Source organism: Tamandua tetradactyla, chromosome 16 (assembly GCF_023851605.1).
Source record: "Tamandua tetradactyla isolate mTamTet1 chromosome 16, mTamTet1.pri, whole genome shotgun sequence".
NCBI classification, from domain to species: Eukaryota; Metazoa; Chordata; class Mammalia; order Pilosa; family Myrmecophagidae; genus Tamandua; species Tamandua tetradactyla.
This window is the reverse complement of record NC_135342.1, coordinates 78,361,872-78,383,376: the sequence shown is the minus strand read 5'-3', so window position 1 is coordinate 78,383,376 and position 21,505 is coordinate 78,361,872. Positions and strand designations below refer to the sequence as shown.

Here is a 21,505-nt window from a genome sequence, read left to right as displayed (position 1 = left end):
ATCACACAATGTCATGCAACATCATCACACATGTTATTCAACATTGTACTAGACATCCTTGTCTTGTTCTAGATCTTAGAGGCAAAGCAGTTAGTCTTTCACCATTGAGTACGATGTTAGTTGTGGGTTTTTTTTTGCTATATGCCATTTATCATTTTGAGGAAGTTTCCATCTATTTCTATTTTTCAAAGTGAAGTTTCCATCTGTTTCTACTTTTCAAAGTGTTATCATGAAAGGATGCTGGAGTTTGTCAAATGACTTTTCTGTGTCAATTGAGATGATCATGTTGTTTCTTTTTATTTGTTCTGTTATTGTGGTGGCGAATAGTAACTGATTTCCTTGTGTTCAACTAAGCTTACATATCTGGGATAAACCCACCTGATCATAGTGTATGGTTATTTTAATGTGCTGTTGGATTCGATTTGCAAGTATTTTGTTTGAGGATTTTTACATCTATATTTATTGAAGAAATTGGTCTATAATTTTCTTTTCTTGTAGTATCTTTACCTGGTTTTGGTATGAGGGTGATGTTGGCCTCATAGAATGAGTGAGGTATGCTCTTTCCTCTGCAATATTTTGAAAGAGTTTGAGCAGAATTAATTATTCTTGTAATGATTGGTAGAAATTACCTGTGAGGCCATCTAGTCCTGGGTTTTTTTTTGTTGGGAGGTTTTTGATTGATTCAATCTTTTCTTTTACATGTAATTGGTCTATTGAGGTCTCCTATCTCTTCTAGACTTAGTGCCAGTTGTTCATGTCTTGCTAGGAAATTGTCCATTTCATCTAAGTTGTCTAATTTGTTGGCATACAGTTGTTTATAGTATCCTCTTATAACCCATTCTATTTCTGTGGGGTCAGTAGTAATGTCACCCCTCTCATTTCTGATTTTATTTATTTGCATCTTTTATTTCTTTTTCTTTGTCAGTCTAGCTAAGGGCATGTCAATTTTATTGATTGTATTAGCTAGGGTGCTCTAGAAAAACAGAATCAGCAAAAGATATCTGTAAATATAAAATTCATAAAAGTGTCTTATGTAACCATGGGGATGTAGAGTCCAAGGTCTGTAGGGCAGGCTGCAAGCTGGCAGCTCCAATTACGATCCTCAATGAATTCTCAGGAGAAGCTGGCTGGGCAACCATGGAGATGTAAGGGTCGAAGGTCTGTAGGGTAGGCCACAAGCTGGTAACTCCAGTGAAGATCCTCAACTCTCAGGAGAAGCTGGCTGGCTGAAGCAGATAGAGTGACTGTCTCTTCTGAATCCTCCTTAAAAGCCTTCCAGTGATTAGATTAAGCAAGTATCACTTGCTGCAAAAGGCACTCCCCTTAGCTGATTACAAATGCAACCAGCTGTGGATGCAGCCAATGTGATCATGATTTAAGTCCATGAAATGTCCTCATAGCAATGGGTCAGCACTTGCCAACCAGAAAATCATGCACCACCACCTGGCCAAGTTGACACATGAACTTGACCATGACACTGATCTTCTCAAGGAATCAACTTTTGTTTTTGTTAATTCTATCTTTTGCCTTTTTCCCCCACAATTACATTTCTGCTCTAATTTTTATTTCTGTCCTTCTGCTTGCTTTGGGCTTAGTTTGCTGTTCTTTTTCTAGGTCCTCCAAGTGTGTAGTTGGGTCTTTGATTTTAGCTCTTTCTTCTTTTGAATGTAGGCATTTAGTGGCATAAATTTCCCTCTCAGCACTGCATCCCATAAGTTTTGATATGTTATGTTCTTGCTTTCATTTGTTTTGAGATATTTACTGATTCCTCTTGTAATTTAGTCTTTGACCCACTGATAGTGTGAGTTTTCCAGTTTTCCAACTGTTACTGATTTCCAGCTTCATTCCATTAAGACAAAAAAGTGCTTTGTATAATTTCAATCTTTTAAAATGTATTGAGACTTGTTTTGTGACCCAATATATGATATATCCTGGAGAATGATCCATGGGCTCTTGAGAAGAATGTATATCCTGCTGTTTTTGGGTGCAGTGTTCTGTATGTGTCTGAACATATGTATGTTATATATATATGTATAGTTCATTTATCATGTTGTTCAAGTTCTTTTTCCTCACTGATCCTCTGTCTAGATGTTTTATCTATTGGTGAGAGTGATATATTGAAGTCTCCACCTGTTATTGTAGAGATATCTATTTCTCCCTTCAGTTTTGCCAGTATTTGCCTCATATATTCTGAGACAGCATGGTTTGGTACATATCATGTACCCCAGAAAAGTCATGTTCTTTATTTCTTGTTCAATATTGCTAGGTGGGATATTTCTGATTGTTTCCATAGAGATGTGACACACCCAGTTGTGGGTGGTAACTTTTGATTAGATGGTTTCCATGGAGATGTGTCTTCACCCATTCAAAGTGGGGCTGCTTACTAGAATCCTTTAAGAGAGAACCATTTTGGAAAGAGCTTTAGTGCCAACAGAGCCCACATAGCCAGAGACCTTTGGAAATGTAGAAGTAAAACACTCCCAGGGAAAGCCTTATGAAATGAAGAGAAAAAGCTAGGAGACATGGCCATGCACCTTCCCAGCTGAGAGAGAAATTCTGAATGTCATTGGCCCTTTCTTTGGAGTTAGGTATCTTTCTCTGGATGCCTTAGTTTGGACATTTCTATGGCCTTAGAACTGTAAACGTGCAGGTTAACTAATTCCATTTGTAAAAGCTGTTCCATTTCTGGTATATTGCCTTCCAGAAGCTTTAACAAACTAAAACAGTACATAAATATTTTTGATTATTATTTCTTCTTGGTCGATTGTCCTTTTTATTAATACATAGTACCTTTCTTTGCCTCTTACAACAGTTTTGTATTTAAAGTATATTTTGTCTGATATTAGTGTACCTAACTCAGCTCTTTTTTTTTATCATAGAATATCTTTTTCCAACCAGTCACTTTCAATTTATCTGTGATTTGGGTCTAAGATGAGTCTTTTGCAGATAGCATATAGTTTGGATTGAACTTTTTTTTTTAATCCATTCTATCAATCTGTGTCTTCTGATTGAGGGGTTTAACCCATTAACATTCATTAACTACTCAGATTCATTAAGTACCGTAAATTAAGTACATTAAGTACTTAACAACTTTATTTTTTTTTGCCATATCTTTTTTTGTCGCTCTTTTTTACCCTTTTATTTAACTTTACTGATAATCTTCATTTCTTTCCTCCAAGTCTCTCTCCTCTTGTCTTTTTAATTTTCAGCCAGCAGACCTCCCTTTAGCATTTCTTGCAGGACAGGTCTCTTGTTGATGAAGTCTCTCAGTGTCAGTCTATCTGTGAATGTTTTAAACTCTCCCTCATTTCTGAGGGACAATTTTGCCAAAGATTTCATTGCTGGCAGTTTTTCTCTTTCAGTCACTTAAATACCCCTGCCTTTTCACCTTCATGGTTTCTGATGAGAAATTGGGACTGAGTCTTATAGTGGTACCCTTGTTTGTGATGAATTACTGTTTTCTTGCTGCTTTCAGGATTTCTGTTTGGGATACCCATGATGCATGTTTACGTGCCTTATGCTGTCATTCAATTTCTTGAGAATCTGCTTTTTTTTTTCATTCTTGATCTGTTTCCATGTCTGTGAGATTTCAATTGTCCTGTCTTCTAGTTCACTGATGCTTTCTTCTGCCTGCTCAAATCTGCTGTTGTCTGCTGCTAGTGTATTTTAATCTCTTTGATTGTGCCTTTTATTACCATAATTTCTATTTTGTTTCTTTTTATACTTTCAAATTCTTCTTTATGCTCACACAATGTCTTCAAATATACTTTCTCTCTTTAACCGTTTTCCTTAATCTCCTTGAAATGATTTAGGAAATTTGCTTGAACATCTTTGATTAGTTACAAATTCTGAAATTCCTCTGAAGTTTTAATTCTTTCCTGTGACTGGGCCATATCTCCCCATTTCTTAGGCTTGTAATTTTTGTTTATACCTAGGCATCTGGTTGTCTTGATAATTTACTCTGCAGGTCAGTTTCTCTCTCTTGCTTAGGGTCTTACAGTTAATTGGCTTTGTATTATGGCTTTTCTTCTTTGACACTTAATTCAACTTATTTTAGATCATTAGAATAGCCCATGTTTAATTGATCAGATTTTTTCAGTTCTTCTTCATTTTGTTTTTGACTTGGGTATGTGGTATAATTTTTAAGATTGTGCTATTTGTGCAATTGTTTCACCCCTAGGAGAAAGCCTCCTTCCCACTATTCCTTCTCTGGGAATCTTGATCTATTCTGTTTATTTTCATATTGCCTCTATAGATTTTTCTTACATTCCCTTTTTGTCCCTAGCTGCTTTTGCCTGGAGGGTACATTCTGGGAGGAGGAGCACCCCAGAGAGGACCTTCCCAGGTCAGTATTTCCCAGCTACAACAGGGCAGGGACCCACAAAGGGAGCAAAGACCCTCCAAAATGCCATGGGGAGAGGGTCAGGAACGACATCAAAGAGTCTTCTGATGGCTCCCCAAAGCTCTGTTTTCCTGGCCTTTCCAGCAGATGGCTACCCTTCAGCAAACTATTCCCCAGAGCCCCAAGGAGGCACTGTGTCTTTAATCCTGCCTGGCCTCTGCCCTGTTGGGGGCAGGGTCGCAACAGTGGCTGCCACTGCTTTTCTCTGGGGGTGACTTGAAACAGTAGTTGAGAGCTGGGACCCAGCCATCCGAATTCACTAACCAAAAGCCATGATAAGTAACTGGCTGCAGACCCTTCTTCTCAGCCTCTCTCCCAACCTTCCATTCTTAAGGAGGAGGATTTTCATGTCCCTTCCTGATAGGAGCAGTTAGCCAGAGGCTGGATCGCAAGGAAGCTGCCCTGAGAGGGAGATGGGTCCAGGCAGCCGCTGCCCAGCAAGCTCCTCACAGTTCCCTACCGCCCTTTCTCAGCCTCCTCCCATTCTTCCCTCCATCTGCACAGTGGTCTTCTAGCCTCTGGAGCCCCAGAACAGTTGTTTCAGACAGTTCCTGTCTATTTATTAGCTGTTTTGGAAGAAGGAGTGAGTCCTGGAGCTCCCTATCTGCCATCTTCCCTGGAAGTTCTACGCTATTTATTTTATTCGTTTGTTTTCTCTCTTCTCTGCTGGAATGTAATCTCCACAACGACAGATACTCATAATGGTTTTCATTACTAACATGTCCCTTATGCCTCTAAAGGCACCCAGCATGTTGTAGGTGCTCATTAAATATTTGTTGAATGAATGAAGCAATGAATGAAGAGATGGGCTAAGCCATTGCAGTCCCAGTGCAAACCCAGAGCCAACACTCCCCCATTTCACCTAAGCCGCCCATGCACAGGGATCCAAGACTTGTTTCAAGCTAAGCTTGTCTAAGGACTTGTTCTATAAGGAAAGTCCCACCAACGCTGTTACAATATATAAGGAACCCCCCCAATTAAACATATGGAGAACTTTGGTTGAAAGTCTCACAACTTGAAAAGACAAGCATTGAGATTCGTTTTGAAGCCAACGGGTGCAGATGATGAAACACATTTCCTGAATTAGTTACTCCACTCACTGCCTGCAGCTTCGTTACCCGTGATAGCACGAATGCCAGGCTAAGCCCTCCGTGAGACCTGGACATGTGTTCCCGGGCTGACTGGGGCTGCTGCTTCAAGACCAACTGATATAATAAAAACATAATAAAATACATGACCTTTTTTCTCTATCCAACTGACTTCTGTTGCAGAACTGAAATGTGTGGTTTTCTAAATCATCAGTATACAGGTAGTTCTGTAGCAATCCTCAGTTATCTCAAATGCCTTTATTAAAATAAAAAAGAGCTATGCAGATTTAATAGCTTAGAAAACATCAGGTAAGAAACAATATTAACATTTGCCAATATTTTCTATGGTTGTTCTTGTAATTAATTTCTCAGGCTTACAAGAAAGACCATCATAATTATAGTCATATACAGCCAGTTCGAAACCATGTTTTCAATAATGTAAATCTGGCCCCTGGCAAATTTAGAGCAACTCTATTGACATTTTAAAGAGGTGGTTGATTTGTAAAATAAGCTTTCAAGTATTTATCCAAATGATCGTTGTTTCATATCAATCAAATCTGACACCTCTAATTGAAGTTAATAAAGAAAGTCTCCCATATCTGGATTATTATAAAAGCCAGAACTCTATTTTTAGCCACTGATGGTATTAAACCTTTAAAAATTCAGTTGTTTAATTTATTAGATAGACCTTTATTTCTCCCTGCCGTCTTCGTAACAGAAAATCTGAGTGTTAAAAATAAGAGTGGGTTGAGCTGATATATTTGCCTAAATAATTAAAGATATCATAGCACAATAGAGAATAAAATATATTGCCCCCATAAACTCCAAATGGAAGAACATCACTTTAATTAAAAATTACAAGGTACCGCATTTGCAAGCTCTGTATTTGTTGATTTGAGAAAAAAAATCTTAAGTCATTACAAAAACTGAAACAACCTCTTCCCAAACACTGTTATTGAGGTCATAACCACATTTAATTAAGATCAAGGGCTAATAATATATTTAAGTAGACAGAGACTCTTCTCTTAATTTCCCCAGGTAGAAATGCTACTATTTGTTTTTTAGCTTCTGATTAAAATTTAAAGGTGGGAGTCACTTCTAATTAAACTCTTAAATCTGGTTTTGAAATTACGAAGTTCTGGTCATAGAGCTTGAAACCCCCCCTTTTTCTTCTCAATAGATGGTACACTTTTATACATTTTAAAGCCCTATGTCTCTGCAAATGCCAGTGATGACAAAAATCCACCTTTCCAAGATAATTGATTTTTGCTTTCTTCTTATAAAGATCCTGGAAGATACACAACTAAATATCTCCTAGCAGATGAGTTTTGCTAGATTTCCCATTACTTTTTGTGATTTCCTTTGAATGAGCAATAACATTAGATTAAAGAAGGTATTAAAGAAAAGGACTTAATGAATCCTAGGAAGGCTGGCAAAAACTGAAACTGGTTATTTTAACAAATATTTTGGGGCTGAATCTCATTATTCCATCCTGCATTCTTTACCAGTTTGGATTCATGAATGAATTCTACCATAGAGCTAGAAAGTTTAAAGTTTAAAGGAGGGGGAGAAGTGAAATGTCTCAAAAAAACACAGAGCCTCAAGGAAATCAAGGCAAAGCAGGTTGCAGTTTTCAAAGAGATGAGTATCTAATTTGGATCTGATTCAGGCAGACTGTGTTTGAAGAATTGGCTCAATTTGGATCAAGGTTTTGGGAGAAGCAATGACTGATAGGTTTAAAAGCAATGCCATATGCAGATGTTTGCATACCTGGTAGAGACTGAGTCAATGTCGGAAGACTTATAAAAAGTAATAATGACTTATGTCTGCTTATGCACAAAAAAATGTTTGCAAGTTAACAACCCTGTCCAGCTGCTGTGAGTTCATTGCACACACATTTATCGAACACTTGCCAGGTTCTATATTTGTTGATTTGAGAAAAAAACATCTTAAGTCATTACAAAAACTGAAACAACCTCTTCCCAAACCCTATTATTGAGGTCATAACCACATTTAATTAAGATCAAGGGCTAATAATACAGGTGGCAACCACAGTATTGAGCTTGGACTGTTTTAAGATATTCAAGCCCCTAAGAATTTTCCCCCTGGTGGTCTTGCCCCAAATTATATCAAACATGCTAAAACAACCGCAAGTTGCAAAAGAATTTTTTTCCTGTAAAATTTTCTGAAATATTTTTTGTACCTTTATTTTTGACATAATTTGGCTACAGGGCACTTTTCATTCATAATCAGCTATGATTTCTCAGGTGGGTACTCAGAAATTCTTACAAGGTGAGATTACTACTTGTTCGCAAATGAAAGGACATCTTTGCAAACTTAACTTTAACATGAGAAAGTTGTCATGAGGGTATGTGCATTTGATATTTTTAACATCAATTAAAATTTCAGAGCCGATAGATTATGTGTTTGGGTCTCTAGCGTTTTTGGGGGCCGTTGAAGTTTGAAAGCCTGGGTGCTGGGCCTAAAGTACTTAATTAAATGATGCTCAGGAGGCCTTGGTGATTCATTAGGAAAGGAGAGGAACCTCATGGTGACTCTCTCAGAGCCTGAAGTCCAGTGGGGAAGATGGACAAGGAGGCAGGAATGACAGTAAAGCAAGATGAGGGTTATTCTAAGGGGGTGTTTGGAAAGCTCTTGGCAGGAAGTCTAAACGTCAAGGAGTGCCTCTTTGTTGAGTAGAGGATGAAACCAAGAGCTGAAGGATAAACAGGAGTGAGCCAAGCAGTGGTGAAAGTTCCAGGAGACCTCATTCGATATTGACCTGTCTTTGTACATCCCATTTGCATATTTTTCCTCCATAAACCCAGGCTCAGAAAGGTTTTGCTCTCTTTACCTGTAAAAAGGGAGGCTGGTCCTTTCTCAGTGGCAGGATGGTCATGAGAATTAAGTAAGACTTTGGTGAACATGAGCAGTTTTACTATCGTCACTCTACAACTGCTCATCTCCAGGGGCTCGTGCGAAGCTCTGTCTAGTTTGGTCTGCTACCTGATTCCCAGGAGGCAAAGAGCTTCACTAAGGCTTGGGAATAGCAGGGTTTCTGGGGAATTCATCCATCTGTTGACAAGTAAGATGGTAATGATGCTTGGAAAGAAGCAATTTGTGTCACTTGGCTCTTTCTTCCAGGCTCGGGACCACCAGCTATTACTTTCCAAGGAAACAATTTATTTTATTTGTTCCTTGTTCCCTGCACGTGTAGTTATGTGTGTGTGTGTGTGTGTGTGTGTGTGTGTGTGTATACATATACACACGCATATTAGGAATTGGCTTGTGCGATTGCAGGGGCTGGCAAGTCTGAAACATGCAGGGCAGGCTTGAAACTCTCAGGCGGGAGCTGATGCCCCAGTCTTGAGGCAGAATTTCTTCTTCCTCAAGGAAACCTACCTCAGTTTTGTTCTTATAGTCTTTCAAGTACTTGGATAAGACCCACCCAGATTCTCAAAGAATCTCCTTTACTTAAAGTCAACTGATTACACAAAATAATGAAATGAATAACCAGGTACTATAGCCTAGCCAGGTTGACACATAAAACTATCACACTCCCCTTCCTTTCCATCTCTTTTTCTTCTCCCTCCTCCTCACTCCACAAAAGTGCCCATGACAGAAATTGCTGGTTACACTCACAACGTCCACTCTTCCTTTCCATCTTGGTAAAGAAACTCAGTTCAAAAATCTGACCAAAAGGCCACACTTCCAGTATCCCTTCAAGCTAGGTGTAGCCCTGTGACTAATTTCTGGCCAAGGAGATTTAAGTAGAAATGTGTTCACCTTCCAGGAAGTCTCCTTAAAATATAGGTGGCACCCTTGTTCTTCCTCTTTCTCCCACCCTGCTGTTTGGAATGCAGATACAAAGGCAGGAGCACTAGCAGCCATACCAGACCATGAGGAAGAGGACACCAGCCTAGGTAGGGGTGGGAACACTGGTGAGCAGAAAGGAGCTTGGACCCCTAACTGCCATACTACCCTGGATTCCTCTGCCTTCTCGAGACTTATGTTATGTGCAGAAAAACAACCAAACTCGATTTTCTTTGAGCCACCATCATTTCGAAGTTTTCCGGTTATATGCAGTCAAACTTAATCCTCACAGATAACAGTGTTTGACACACTTTCTTACTGCTCCCTGGATAAATGAGCCTCCCCCCCCAAAAAAAAATATTGAGTAATGACAGGTAATTTTGCAAGGTAGGGACAGTATTTTTCCTCAACACCTTTCTCACATATGCAATGTGTAGGCAGAAGTCTCCGCTGCAGGATTGTTTACTACAGACTTTGGACAAGATGAGTTCTGTTTGAAAAATGTTCAGAATAGAAATCCTAGTTGGCTGCCTCGATAGAAATCCCCTGATTGGTGGCAGAATGAAATAACTCCTCTCAGGTCAGCCTGGCTGATTTAACTGCTGGCTGTATCCCCAAAGCAACCAAATCAACAGCCCTGGTGCAAGGGTTAGACCACATTATTCATCTCGCTGTTGGAGGGTGTTTAATAAATGCAGTCATTTCCATTTTAGCAGAATTATCCTTGAGATGCTCCGACAATAATTAGCCAGCAAGTTCAGTTGCGTGAGCCTGCTTCTCACTGGAGAAACTAAAATGCCATCAGGAGATGTCTGATTCCTGTTTTTTGTACCTAGAGGACAGTTTTTACACAGAAGCTGCAGTAAATCTAACATCACTGTCTGTTAAAAGGAAAGAGTGTGGGAAGACACTTCGTTTCAGGACATGTTAATATTTAGGTGATTTTGGAACACAGAAGGACTTTCTAATAGTGATGTCTGATTTAGAAATCAAAAGATAAAATAAAAATTTGACCATCTTGCTAAAAATAAATTCTGCATTTGACTAAAACCAGTAATAATATAAATATTTTTGCTCAAAGCGTTCCTACTTGCAGGGTTTTCCTCAGAAAATTAGCATTGGATTAAATGATTTACCTACAAGCATGCCCACTGACTTTTCAAAATAATTGCAAAGAATTGGAAACAACCTAAGTATTCAACAGGAAGGGAAGGAGTGAATAAATTGAGTGTGTTCAGGTAATAGAATAAGAGAATACTATTCAGCCATTAAAAATAATGGTTACTTCTTGACACGGAAAGCTGCTCACCATACAGTAGAAAGTGAAAATGGCAGGTTCCTAAACAAAATGGATGGTGTCAGCCGATTTTTGCGACAATAAAAAGGAGACTCGCTCCCACGTGTGACTGAAAGGGACATAATCAAGTTGTTACAAGGAGATTTCTCTGTGTAGGAGGATTCCAGTTTTTATTTTCTTCCTTATTCTTAACTGCTCTCTCAAAAGTTCCCTCCATGAACTATTTTAACTTTATACTAAGGATCAGAAGATGCAAATCATTAAAAAGGAGAGTTTGATGTGTCGCCGCAGCACTGCTGTCCGTTTTGATTTGGTGGAGAGCACAGTGGTAGAGACTTTTTAACAAGTCTTAATAACCCCGGCTTTTTAGTGAGATTTTTTGCTCTGATGCTGGACACCTCCTTTCTTTGTAGTTAGAGGCTTCTAAGAGATCAAGGCGCTTTTCGCTGATTGTAACTTTCCCTGGAGAGATGAAAGGGTGGGTGAGCGGGGGCAGAGGAGAGGGGCTGAGCCGCCCCCGCGCCCTCTGTCACCGAGGCCGCCACCGAGGCCGGCAGCCGGCCCGGGGCAGCAATTAGGATGAGCGGACAAGTCGGTTCCTGAGTCGGGGCGGGGTGGGGGGAGGGTTTCCCGTTTTGACAAGGGAAGGCGCCGACCCGCAGGGGGAGGGACCCGAAGCAGGCGCTCGCCAGCCTGGCCGAGCGGAACAGCTGCCCCCGCGCGCTGTGGTCTTTCAGTGTCCTGCCACGCGGCTGAGACGGAGCTGGCGGAGCTGAGACATGGGGAACCCGGGAATGAGAGAGAAGAAGAGATTGCGGGGGATGGGATAGGGTAGGGAAAAGAAAATAAGAGGGGAGAAAGAATGAATAGAAATGAAAGGAGAGATGGGGAGAAAGGGAGAACCAGATGGGGTTCGCAGAGAGAAGGATGGGCCTGGGGGAGGGCGCGCGGAGGCAGGAGAGAAGGCAGAGGGAACCCGAGAGATGGAGAGAAGTGGGCAGGGCAAAGAATAGGCAGAGAGAACAGACCCAAATAGGGACCCACAGAGAAAGCCACGCGGCCTCACGGACCTGACACCCACGCGGCAGGCAGGCAGACTCGGGCACAAGCAATGCCGTGCTCATGCCCTGCGGCAGCCCCGAGCCCGGGATGTGCTGTTCCATGCAAGCGGGACAGCTAGGGGCGGGCGGCTGGCCAGCGTCTCTGCGGGGCCCGAGCTCCCCCTGGGGTAGGAAGGCGCCTCCCTGCATTAAGTTCCCCCTTTGTTCAGCGCCTGCTCCCGGGAGAACCTCCCCGCTGCCTTCCCGCCACCGCAGTGCCCAAGGCCACCGCGGCAGCCTGAGAAGTCCCGGGGGAGCTGAGTGCAGAGGATTAGAAAACTGTCTCCCGGCCCAGCCCCTCCTGCAGCCCTGCCCACCCATGGCCTGCACTCCTTGTGGCACTTCTTGGGGCCCAGGATCAAATCGTGCAAGTAATTAATAAGCCTTTCCTCCCCAGGGCTCCCTGGATAAGAGGAGACCTGTCAGACCCCGTCCTTGGTGGGGCACAGACCCTGCAGCAGAAGGGGGGTGAGGGGAGGGGGCAAGCGGGAGGGTGACTGGGGGGGGGGGGCAAGGGGCGGCCCCAAGGGGAGGGGCTCCAGCAGGGGCAGGCTGTGAAACAGGCGTTTCCTGCACTGTGGTTCCCAGCAGGAAAGAATGCGTTTGGAGAATCTGGCCGGAGAGTGAAATGTATGCTACACCTATAAACACATTTCCTTCGTCTCCAGGTTGGAAAGGGATTTGCCAAGACTCAGGTCAACTAATTTGCAAATGCTCGAACTCTCAGGCAACCCAGTGTAGAGAAATGCTTTAGCCCCATGTTTTGAAGGGCTACATGACACTGAACTGGTCCATGGTGGCCCTTTGCTGTAGCCGGCTACCTAAGATCCTTTCCCCTCTTCTGGGAAGAGCCTTCTGGAGTTCTCTGGGGGCCCTGCCCCTCTGAGTCCTCAAGGGTGATATAGGACTGGCCCTACGCTGAGTTCATCATCCTCTGTGGACTCTGGCAAGTGTCCCACACTGGCTCACTGAGACTCCAACGTGGGACTTCTGGAACTATCAAGTGGGAGAGAGGCTACGTCTCTCTGCGGGCTGGGTGGAGGCTGGTATGGCTGGTGTCCCTTGTTCACTTCAAGGGAACGAATAAGGCAAGGACAAGGCTGAGGACCCATCTCCTCCGTGCCCCACATCATGGTGCCCAGGGGCCTTCCCAGTACCTGAGCCAACACAGAGGCCCTCCGGGTGTAAGGTCCTTAAAGACCACACCTGGGATGACCAGACTGAAGCGTGAAGCTCTTCAGAACTTTCTATGGTCCTGCTTCCTACCTTCATTCTCACCTGCCCAGTAATTTAGATTGCTTTCTCAGAGCTTCTCCTTTTCTCCTCCTTTCTCACTGACATGCTCCCACCCTAACACCCCATCCCTGGTTCTCCCATAGGCTCATGCCTGTCTTTGGGACCAAATTCACCCCCAGAAGGAAAGCTTTCAGGAGCTGTAGCTGAACACAGGCACCAAGGTGCTCCTGGCTGCCAGTTTAACCTACTTGGAATCTGGGATATTTTTTCTGGTTTGGGATCAAGTCCCTTACTTCTTTCCTAAGTTCTACTAAGTGGACTCTTATTGTCCATGACTCATAAACTGGCCTCAAATACTGGCCTGTCCCTTGATGTCTTGGCTTTTGCCAGCCATCTCTCTCTCCAGGCTGAAATCCCATCCATTAGCTGTTAACACCCTGTCACCATATTCCAAGGACCACATTCGTTTTCCAGACAGAGTTTCTCTCTCCTTCCTAGTCGACCATGGTGGGCAGCCTCATCTGGTAGCAGCATCTCAGGTGACTGTCACACGAGGCTCATCAAAGCAGATTTACCCCCGGGATCAACCTTGGATGGGGTGACACAGGAATGGAAAACGGTTGGAGGGGACTTCTTCTCCCTGTGAGACCCTGGAGTGCCAGTCCGTCAGTTCCCATCATCAAGAGCCTCAGATCCTGTCTTTTCTCAGCCTGGTTCTTCAGATGTCCTTCAAGTCCGTTCACCACCTTTAGAATCTTCTAGTTAAAATTTCCCATTGCTTATGTCAGCAAGAGCTGGTCTTAATCAAAGAACCCCAGACTGACCACCTCTCCCACCGTCTGTCCCAGCTTAGTGGGTCTCCTAGGTCTGCGTCCCAGGGGCTTCCCCCCACCCCTTGCAATTCCATCAGCGCTTTCCTGCCTGGCAGCATCACACAGCAGTGCAGCCGGGTCCTGGCTCAGCAGTATCAACCCCGTTTTAATTCATTTCATTCTCCCTGAGGAGTCACCTTTTCCACCTTCTATTTTAGAAGACAAAATTACAGTTAAGCTCCCCTAAAGACATCCTAAATTTGTACAACTACCTTGTAGTCTGTTAAGATACAGTTTTTCCATCTAAGTACTTAAAGAAAGCTTTCTCTTTGATGTTTAAATTGCACGTTTCCTTTGCCATATACCAAGCAGGAAAGGAAAAAAAAAAAAAAAAGAGAGAGAGAGAGAGAGGGAGAGACACAGAAAAAAAAAGGATGGCTATTTCAGATTCACATTATTGTAGGATTTGGTATTATTTTATAACTTTATCTAGTTCATCTGGCATTTCAGAGAGTTTTGTTGTAAAAATAAATCTTCTTTTGGGATCGGAAAGTAACTTTCACTCCTCTCTGCCAGCTCACTTCAGGGTAAGGGGGCTGACGCAGAGGCTCTTAGTTTCGGGGGCTTCGAATCAGGAAAATAGGATGCGTTTATCATAAGGCTGGTACTACTTGATAATTTGTACCTCCTAGGAGAAGTTTAGATTTTTAAGAGATGTCTAACACCTTTCTTTTACAGGGACAAGCGTGCCTGTGGACCCGCAGGCCGATTTAAGTTTGGTGAAACACACGCTAAGAACATCTCGTATTTGGTGGCATTAGATGCTCTGCAAGCAAGACTTCATTATGAAAATACCCTCACCCTAGCATCGGACAGTTTTAAGAGACAAGGCAGATCTTTTGAAGATTTTTTTTCCTTTGCCTGCCATTCACTAGGCTATCCCCCCACCCCAGATGGGCCCTTCTAAGCACTGAGCGGCTGATCACCCCTTCCCCTTTCCCGCAGCTACACTCGGCAGCGGCCCTTGGCAGAGAGAGCACGGACCTGGCAATCAGCGCGTCCTCAGTTTCAGTCCTGATTCCTCCACCCACAAGCCAGGTGGCCCTGAGGGAGTCACCCAACCACCGCGAATGCGCAGCGCTCTATCTGTAAATGCGGTTAACCTGCCCCTTTCTCATAAGCTTGTGGTTCAGATAAAGGTCAAGTTTCTGAGCTGCGGGAGACCAGAGACAACTTTTTCTTTCCGCTGGGGGGGCTCTGCGGGGGCCCGGCACACCCAGCAGTCACTTAGGACACCCCGCTGGCCGCGTGTCCCCCAGCCTGGCCGCCGGCACAGTCACCATCGCAGACACCGTCCCTGCCCCCGCGGCCCCCGTCCCCCCAGCCACCGACTCCTCACGGGACGGGTCCTTTCCGCTCGTTGGGACCGTCGGCGCCGTTCCCGTCCCAGCCTTTCCGGCCCCTGGCACCCCGCTCTGCCTGGCCCCACTCACCTGATGGTTTGGCGCTGCAGGGAGTCAGGGTCGGTGGCGTTGAGCGTCAGCAGCACGCTGCCCGCGGACACGTTCTCCTGCCTGGTCACCGTCACCGGGTCCGGGAAGAACACCGGGCCCTCGTTGACGTCCAGGACAGTGATGTGCACGGTGGCCGTGGAACTGGGCCCGTAGGAGACGTCGGGGACCAGCGGGTCCTCGTTTTCCACTTTGATCAGCAGGGTGTGGAAGGCGGAAATCTCGTAATCCAGAGGCTGGAAGGCAGAGACACGGGCCTCAGGGCGGGGAGAGCCAACGCTGGGCAGCCACGGCTGGCTTGGGGGCGCGCGTCTAGTGTAAAGTCCCTCGGACATCCCACGAACCCTGGTGGACACTCAGGGCTGGCCCCGGGATTTGCGGGGCTGAGCCTTATGCAATCCTGGGGCCCACTTTAAACACTAAACACAAAACACACAAATACAGGGTGACAAATGGACGTGGTTATGTTTTCAGGATGAGAAAGAAATGGCAGCACGTTGCTTGAGCCTTAGAGCTCCGGGCCCCTCGGGGCTGAGATCTCTTTGGGTGAGTTAGTGGCATTGCCGACAAAGAGAGGTTCCCTTCTCGTCCCCGAACCTGGCACTCGGGGGGGGGGGGGGGCAGGCCAGGGAGGGGCCCTGAAGCCCAAGCTCAGGCTTCCTCACCTTCACGGCAGCCCTGCCTCTGCTAACCCAGCAGATCCAGTGGAAGGAGAAAACCAGTTTCTTTGCTAATGTTTCTCACTCACCTGCGGTGAAGTGCAGGAGTTTGGGGCTCTACCTCTCTTACAAACAAACGGCACTTCCTGCCACAGCTCTGATGTTTTCTTGTAGGGTGGGTGGTCAGGAAAAGGACTGGCAAGGACGAGAGGTCCTGGGTTAAGCCCTGAGGCCGTCCCCGTCTGAGGGCATTTGAAAACGTGGGACTGGGCGCCATTTTCAATGGTCACCATGACTCACAGGCCCGCTGCTTTGTACTGGGCAGGGGACGGGGGATACCGGTGACACGGTCATGCCCAGGGTGGACCCCCGCAGTGAGGGACTGTCCTGTCTGCATGCCAAGAAGCAGCACCCCAGGAGGCTGATTCTGCAGGGGGTGAATGACAGGCTCCTCCCCAGGCTGCCACACAGGCTAGACGAGATGGCTCTCGGGACGCCACATGGCAGTCCTTCCAACAGGTGGCCTTGCCCCAGATGGAATGGCATGGGTGGCTGTCACTGGTCACTCTCATTCCAAATCCCGAGAGAGAGGCTCAGGGGTGGCGAGGGGTTGGGACCTCCCGGAGTGGGCTTGTGGGGAGACGTTCGGTGAGACAAGGACCGGCTTTTTATTTCAAAAGTTATTTTCCTAATGTTATTAGGAAAAACAAACCTTTCACTCATTAGAGCCATGCCATAATGGATATTCCTGCTAGGAGGGCAAGGCTGAAGTGCATAAAGGGAGTTGATTTCTAAACTCCCCTGAAAAGGAATCAAAGGCAGTACGGGTTGCAAGTGGATTTGGGAAAGTGGTAACGGAGAGGAGAGTGGCAGAGCTGGGAAAGAGCTGTGCCGGACAAGGGTTAGAAATTGGAATCTGACAGGTTGAGTCAGCATGATGTTAGGCAATTCACATAACATTAGGCAAATCACATTCGCTCATGAGAATTGCAGCTAACATTGATACAGGACTTACTGTGTGCTAGGGATATGCACACACATTGCACACTTGCACATGCACATATACACACACACAGAGGCACACACCCACATGTGTGTACACACACATGTACATGCACACATATGCACACACACTGGGAATGCTGACACTGTCTGTAACTGGGCTCCCCTTCCCCACACAGAACAACTTCCAGAAGGGCCAGGATTGGGAACTGCTGAGCTCATGGGACCCAGCAGCTTCCAGCTGTATTTTGGTCTTTCCCTGTAACACAAGAATGCTTCTGCACTCTACCTGCCTTCCTGCAGATGCTGATGACAGAACTCCACCCCCCCCCCCCCAAGCGGCACCCATAATATGCCACCTGGGTAAAGGATTATTTCCAGCAAGGGCCAGGGAGCAGCCCTGCTGAGGAAGCGGGGCCTTTCATTGCAGTCAGGACACTGAGGGGACAGGGGCCCCTGGCTCGCTGGGCCATGGCAGCTTGGAACAAGCCTGACACACAGCTACTCTGCTGGAGGGCAAAGGGGGAGCCATGGATGACTCCTTTTATGCCAGCTCCCAGATATGCAATATATGGCAAAAAATGTGTGCGTTTATGTGTTGGGGTATGTGTGTGTGACTGGGTATGAGTGCACGTGAAGGTGTAAGCATGCATGCACATGTGTGTGGGAGTGTAAGGGAATGTGTGCGTGAGTGTGTAGGAGGTATCTTAGGTTGGTTCCTGGGAGTAGTGCTCGAGGAGGGGATTTGTGGCTTGTTCCCTTGTGGGGGTGTAGTGAGAGGAGGGGTGGGTTGCGGTGAGGGGAGAGGGCAGGGGTGCAGCTAGGGGAGAGAGTGGGGGGTGCAGTGAGAGGAGGGGTGGGTTGCGATGAGGGGAGAGGGCAGGGGTGCAGTGAGGGAAGAGAGTGGGGGTGCAGTGAGAGGAGGGGTGGGTTACGGTGAGGGCAGGGGCGCAGTGAGGGGAGAGAGTGGGGGTGCAGTGAGAGGAGGGGTGGGTTGCGGTGAGGGGAGAGGGCAGGGGCACAGTGAGGGGAGAGAGTGGGGGGTGCAGTGAGAGGAGGGGTGGGTTGCGGTGAGGGGAGAAGGCTCAGAGAGATTAAATAACTTGGCTGAAGCTGCACAGCTAATGAGTGGTGCAGAGCTGAGAGTTCATCCAGGGTGTCTGATGATAAAATCTATGCTAATAAAATCACCTGCTTCCACCCGGGTAGTGTTTCCACGGGTGATATTACCTAGGAATCACCCCTTCTACCCTGCAGGGGCTTCGGTGGTGGTGCGGTGGGGTGGCGGGGTGGGGGGACAATGACTCTGTGCTCCCAAAGACAGAGGGGAGTGGCCGCACCCCGACCCTGATGCTTAATGACTAAGGGGACCATGGGCAAGTCACTGCACATCCCCGAGTCCTCGTTCCCCCTCGGTGAAATGCTGGCATGAAGAATGGTTGCAAAGATTAAGTGAGACGCAGCGTGGCGAGCGCTTATACCCAGCCAGGGCTGGAATACATGGTTCATATCAGGAAGGGGTGAGCCTGAGGGACAGAAGACTACGAGATCAAAGGAGCTGACGGGACGGTGCCTCCAGCCCTGTGCTCCAAGGATGCTCCTACGCTGACACTTCCGGAGCGGGATGCTGCCTGCCAAAGAATGAGGGTGTGCACAAAGTCAGAGAAGGAGAGGTGGGCGAGCAGAGAGAGCGAGCCTGCCCTTTCCCCGCGGGCAGCGCTCCTCTGTCGTTTCTTTCCATCTGCATAATGTGGATGTAATGATTCCAGGGCAGGGGCTCTGGGCCAGCTCCGTGTGGACTGCTGAAGGGGGGTCTCCATTCCCGATCCCTTCCGAGGGCCCCCCGGGTCACAGTGTGGATTAGGAGCCCGCTGTCATGTCGGGCTCACGACCTTATCAATGTGCATTGTCTGGTCCTGGGTCTCTGCATTAGGGAAGGGAGGAAATTGGAAATGCTGCCGATGGAAGCTACAGGGAGTCCACGCAATTACTATTTTATCAAGTGTCAACAGGGGGTGCAGACCGTCAGCCTGGAGATGTGGAGGCTGGAGATGTCGGTGCATGCGGAAAGGATAGAGGACGTGGGATTTGTGACTGAGAAGTGAGAGGAATCAGAAGCAATTCAATAGCGATTCTCAAGCCTGTGACAGGTTTTGGGATCAACAAGGCTTTCTGGATGTTTCCTTCTCCTCTGAGGGAGAACAGAAAATGACGAGTGGATTATTATCAGCTGAAAGAATAACTTTTTGACAGTTTCGGAGTTGGTTTCCAAAGCAACTAAGGGTATTTCTGACTAGAAGATTTTAAAGATGGAACAGGTTCTCATTTGCCAGAACTATTAGGGTCTAATCCTGTTGAGAGCCAGGATTCTGCTCGTTCGGACAAAAAAAGCCAGTTTTGCACTGTCTGAGCCTTCCCTGAAGGTGAGGGTTTCGGACCTGAGTCATCCGGCAGATGAAGCCTTACAGAGAGTCTGCTGGGGCCCCGGAGAAAAGCCTTTTCTTCCCTGTTAAAAGGAGAAGGGAATGTTCTTTCTCACTTGTCTGGCTGCCTCCTTGCTTTCTGCCTTGAGTCAGGGCAGTGGGAGCACATGATGCCTGAGATTTTGGCAGCCATTTTATATTCATGAGAAAAAGTCCCAAAGCATCATCTGAGGTGCTACTGCTGGCTCTCTGACACCTTGAGCTGCCAATTCTGGAACTGCTTCCTTTGTTAGCTGTAGGGTTCATTAGGTTCTCTTTATTATTTAAGCTATTGTCAGTCTGGAATTCTGTTACTTACACCTAAAAGCATTCCTAATGGATACACCAATTTGCTGGCAAAACAGAGAACACCACAGAGCGCGGCTGGGGCTCTGACTCAGGTGCTAAGAAGCAAGGACCTTCCTACTTACTGACTGATTTGCAGGCAGCTGGAGGGAATGGGGCAGCTGCATCCCAACGTTAAGGCAAAGTTGGTCCACTTACTAGAAAAGCTGTAGCCCTGTGTGCACTTCTTCCCCAGGAATCTGCAAAGAGGGCAGGTGGGCTGCTGAGGACTCCCTTCTCTAAGGCAGGTTCTCAGCGTGAGCTACACACCCTAAGCAGTGGAATCACATGGGCAGTCTAGCCCTCATTCTGGCTCAGCACATCTGGGGCAGGCCCAGGAACTTGCATCCTAGCTGGCACATGCCAAATGATTTTAAGAGAATCATGGCGTCATGGTCAAGGTGGGGACACAGGGAGGGAATGGCTCCTTCTGCAGGTCTAGTGTTGTCTGTATTTTACCTTCCTCGTGCTGTGGTGAGAATGTATTGGGGAGAACTGGGCTCCTTCAAGATTCACAGTGGGCAGTACATTTACTCAAGTTTTGTGTTTGAGTGGGAGGCTTCAAAAACTGTCCGATGGCTTTGGTAGATACAGGGATTGCCAGTTTGAAACTGCTGTGTTGTGTACCCAGAAAAGCCATATTCTTATATTTTGATATAATATTGTTGGATGGGATCTTTTTGATTAAGTTGTTTCCATGGAGATATGACCCACCCAATTGTGGGTGGGACCTTTTGATTAGGTGGTTTCCATGGAGATGTGTCTCCACCCAGTCAAGGTGGGGTTGCTTGCTGGAATCCTCTAAGAGGGAACCATTTTGGAAAAAGCTTCAGGGCTGACACACAGAGAGATGTTTGGAGATGCAGAAAAAAAATGGACCCAGCGAGGTTCTCTGAAAACCAGAAATTTCACAACCAGCAAATGCTAACCACATGCCTTCCCATCTGAAAGAAGTATTCTGGATCCACTGGCCTTTCTTGGGTCAAGGTGTCTTTCCCTGGATGCCTTAATTAGGACATTTTTATAACCTTATAACTGTAAACTTGCAGCTCAATAAATTCCCTTTTTAAAAGCCAGCCCATAAGAATGAGAGCCTTAAGTCCTGTACGGCTTAATGTAATGCCTGGATGCATCCCAGAGTACACTAAGTAGATAAAAAAAGTATTGGCAAAGTCTCTTGAGGGATGGGAGAAAAAATATGGAACTATTAAACTTTACCACCAGAGAAACCCTGGATACTGTGTCAAAACATTAGAGACACCCAAATCAATAGGCCAAGCCCTTGATCTTGAGGCTTGCTCTTGTGAAGCTTAAGTACGTAGCAGAGAAGCTTAGCCTACCTACAGGTCTGCCTGGGAGCTACTTCCAGAGGGCCTCTTCTGTTGCTCAGATGTGGCCTCTCTCTCTCTAAGCCCAACTCTGCAAGCAAGTGAAACCATTGCCCCCTCTCACCCCCTCCCGCCCCCATGCGGGATATGACATCCAGGGGTGGAAATCCCTGATGACTCAGGGATGAACCTGGCCCTGACACCTTGAGATCAACAATGACATCCTGGCCAAAAGGGGGAAAAAGTGTAACAAATAAGGTATCAGTGACTGAGAGAATTCAAATACAGTTGAGAGGCTACTCTGGAGGTCACTCTTATGAGGGCTTTAGTTAGACATTGCTACTTGTCATAACTTGCCAAAACCATTCCTACCAACACTAAAGAATACCTAGGGCATTATATAAGATACTACAAAGTTTCCATGCACTAGGGTAACTTTTCAGAACTACC

General features: G+C 46.0%; 1 protein-coding gene across 5 annotated transcripts in view; it reads right to left on the bottom strand.

Annotated features, from left to right (window-relative positions):
* The window catches only part of CDH13 (cadherin 13), a 1,150,740-nt gene that overhangs the window by 107,411 nt on the left and 1,021,824 nt on the right, over window positions 1-21,505 (bottom strand). For 4 of the 5 annotated variants that reach the window (XM_077133145.1, XM_077133147.1, XM_077133146.1 and 1 more), the window contains one exon: window positions 15,242-15,495. In XM_077133145.1, the coding sequence (XP_076989260.1) occupies window positions 15,242-15,495 (254 nt within the window). Of the gene's footprint in view, window positions 1-10,798; window positions 11,063-15,241; window positions 15,496-21,505 lie in introns of those variants that run through there. The other variant, XM_077133148.1, reaches the window with a different exon arrangement.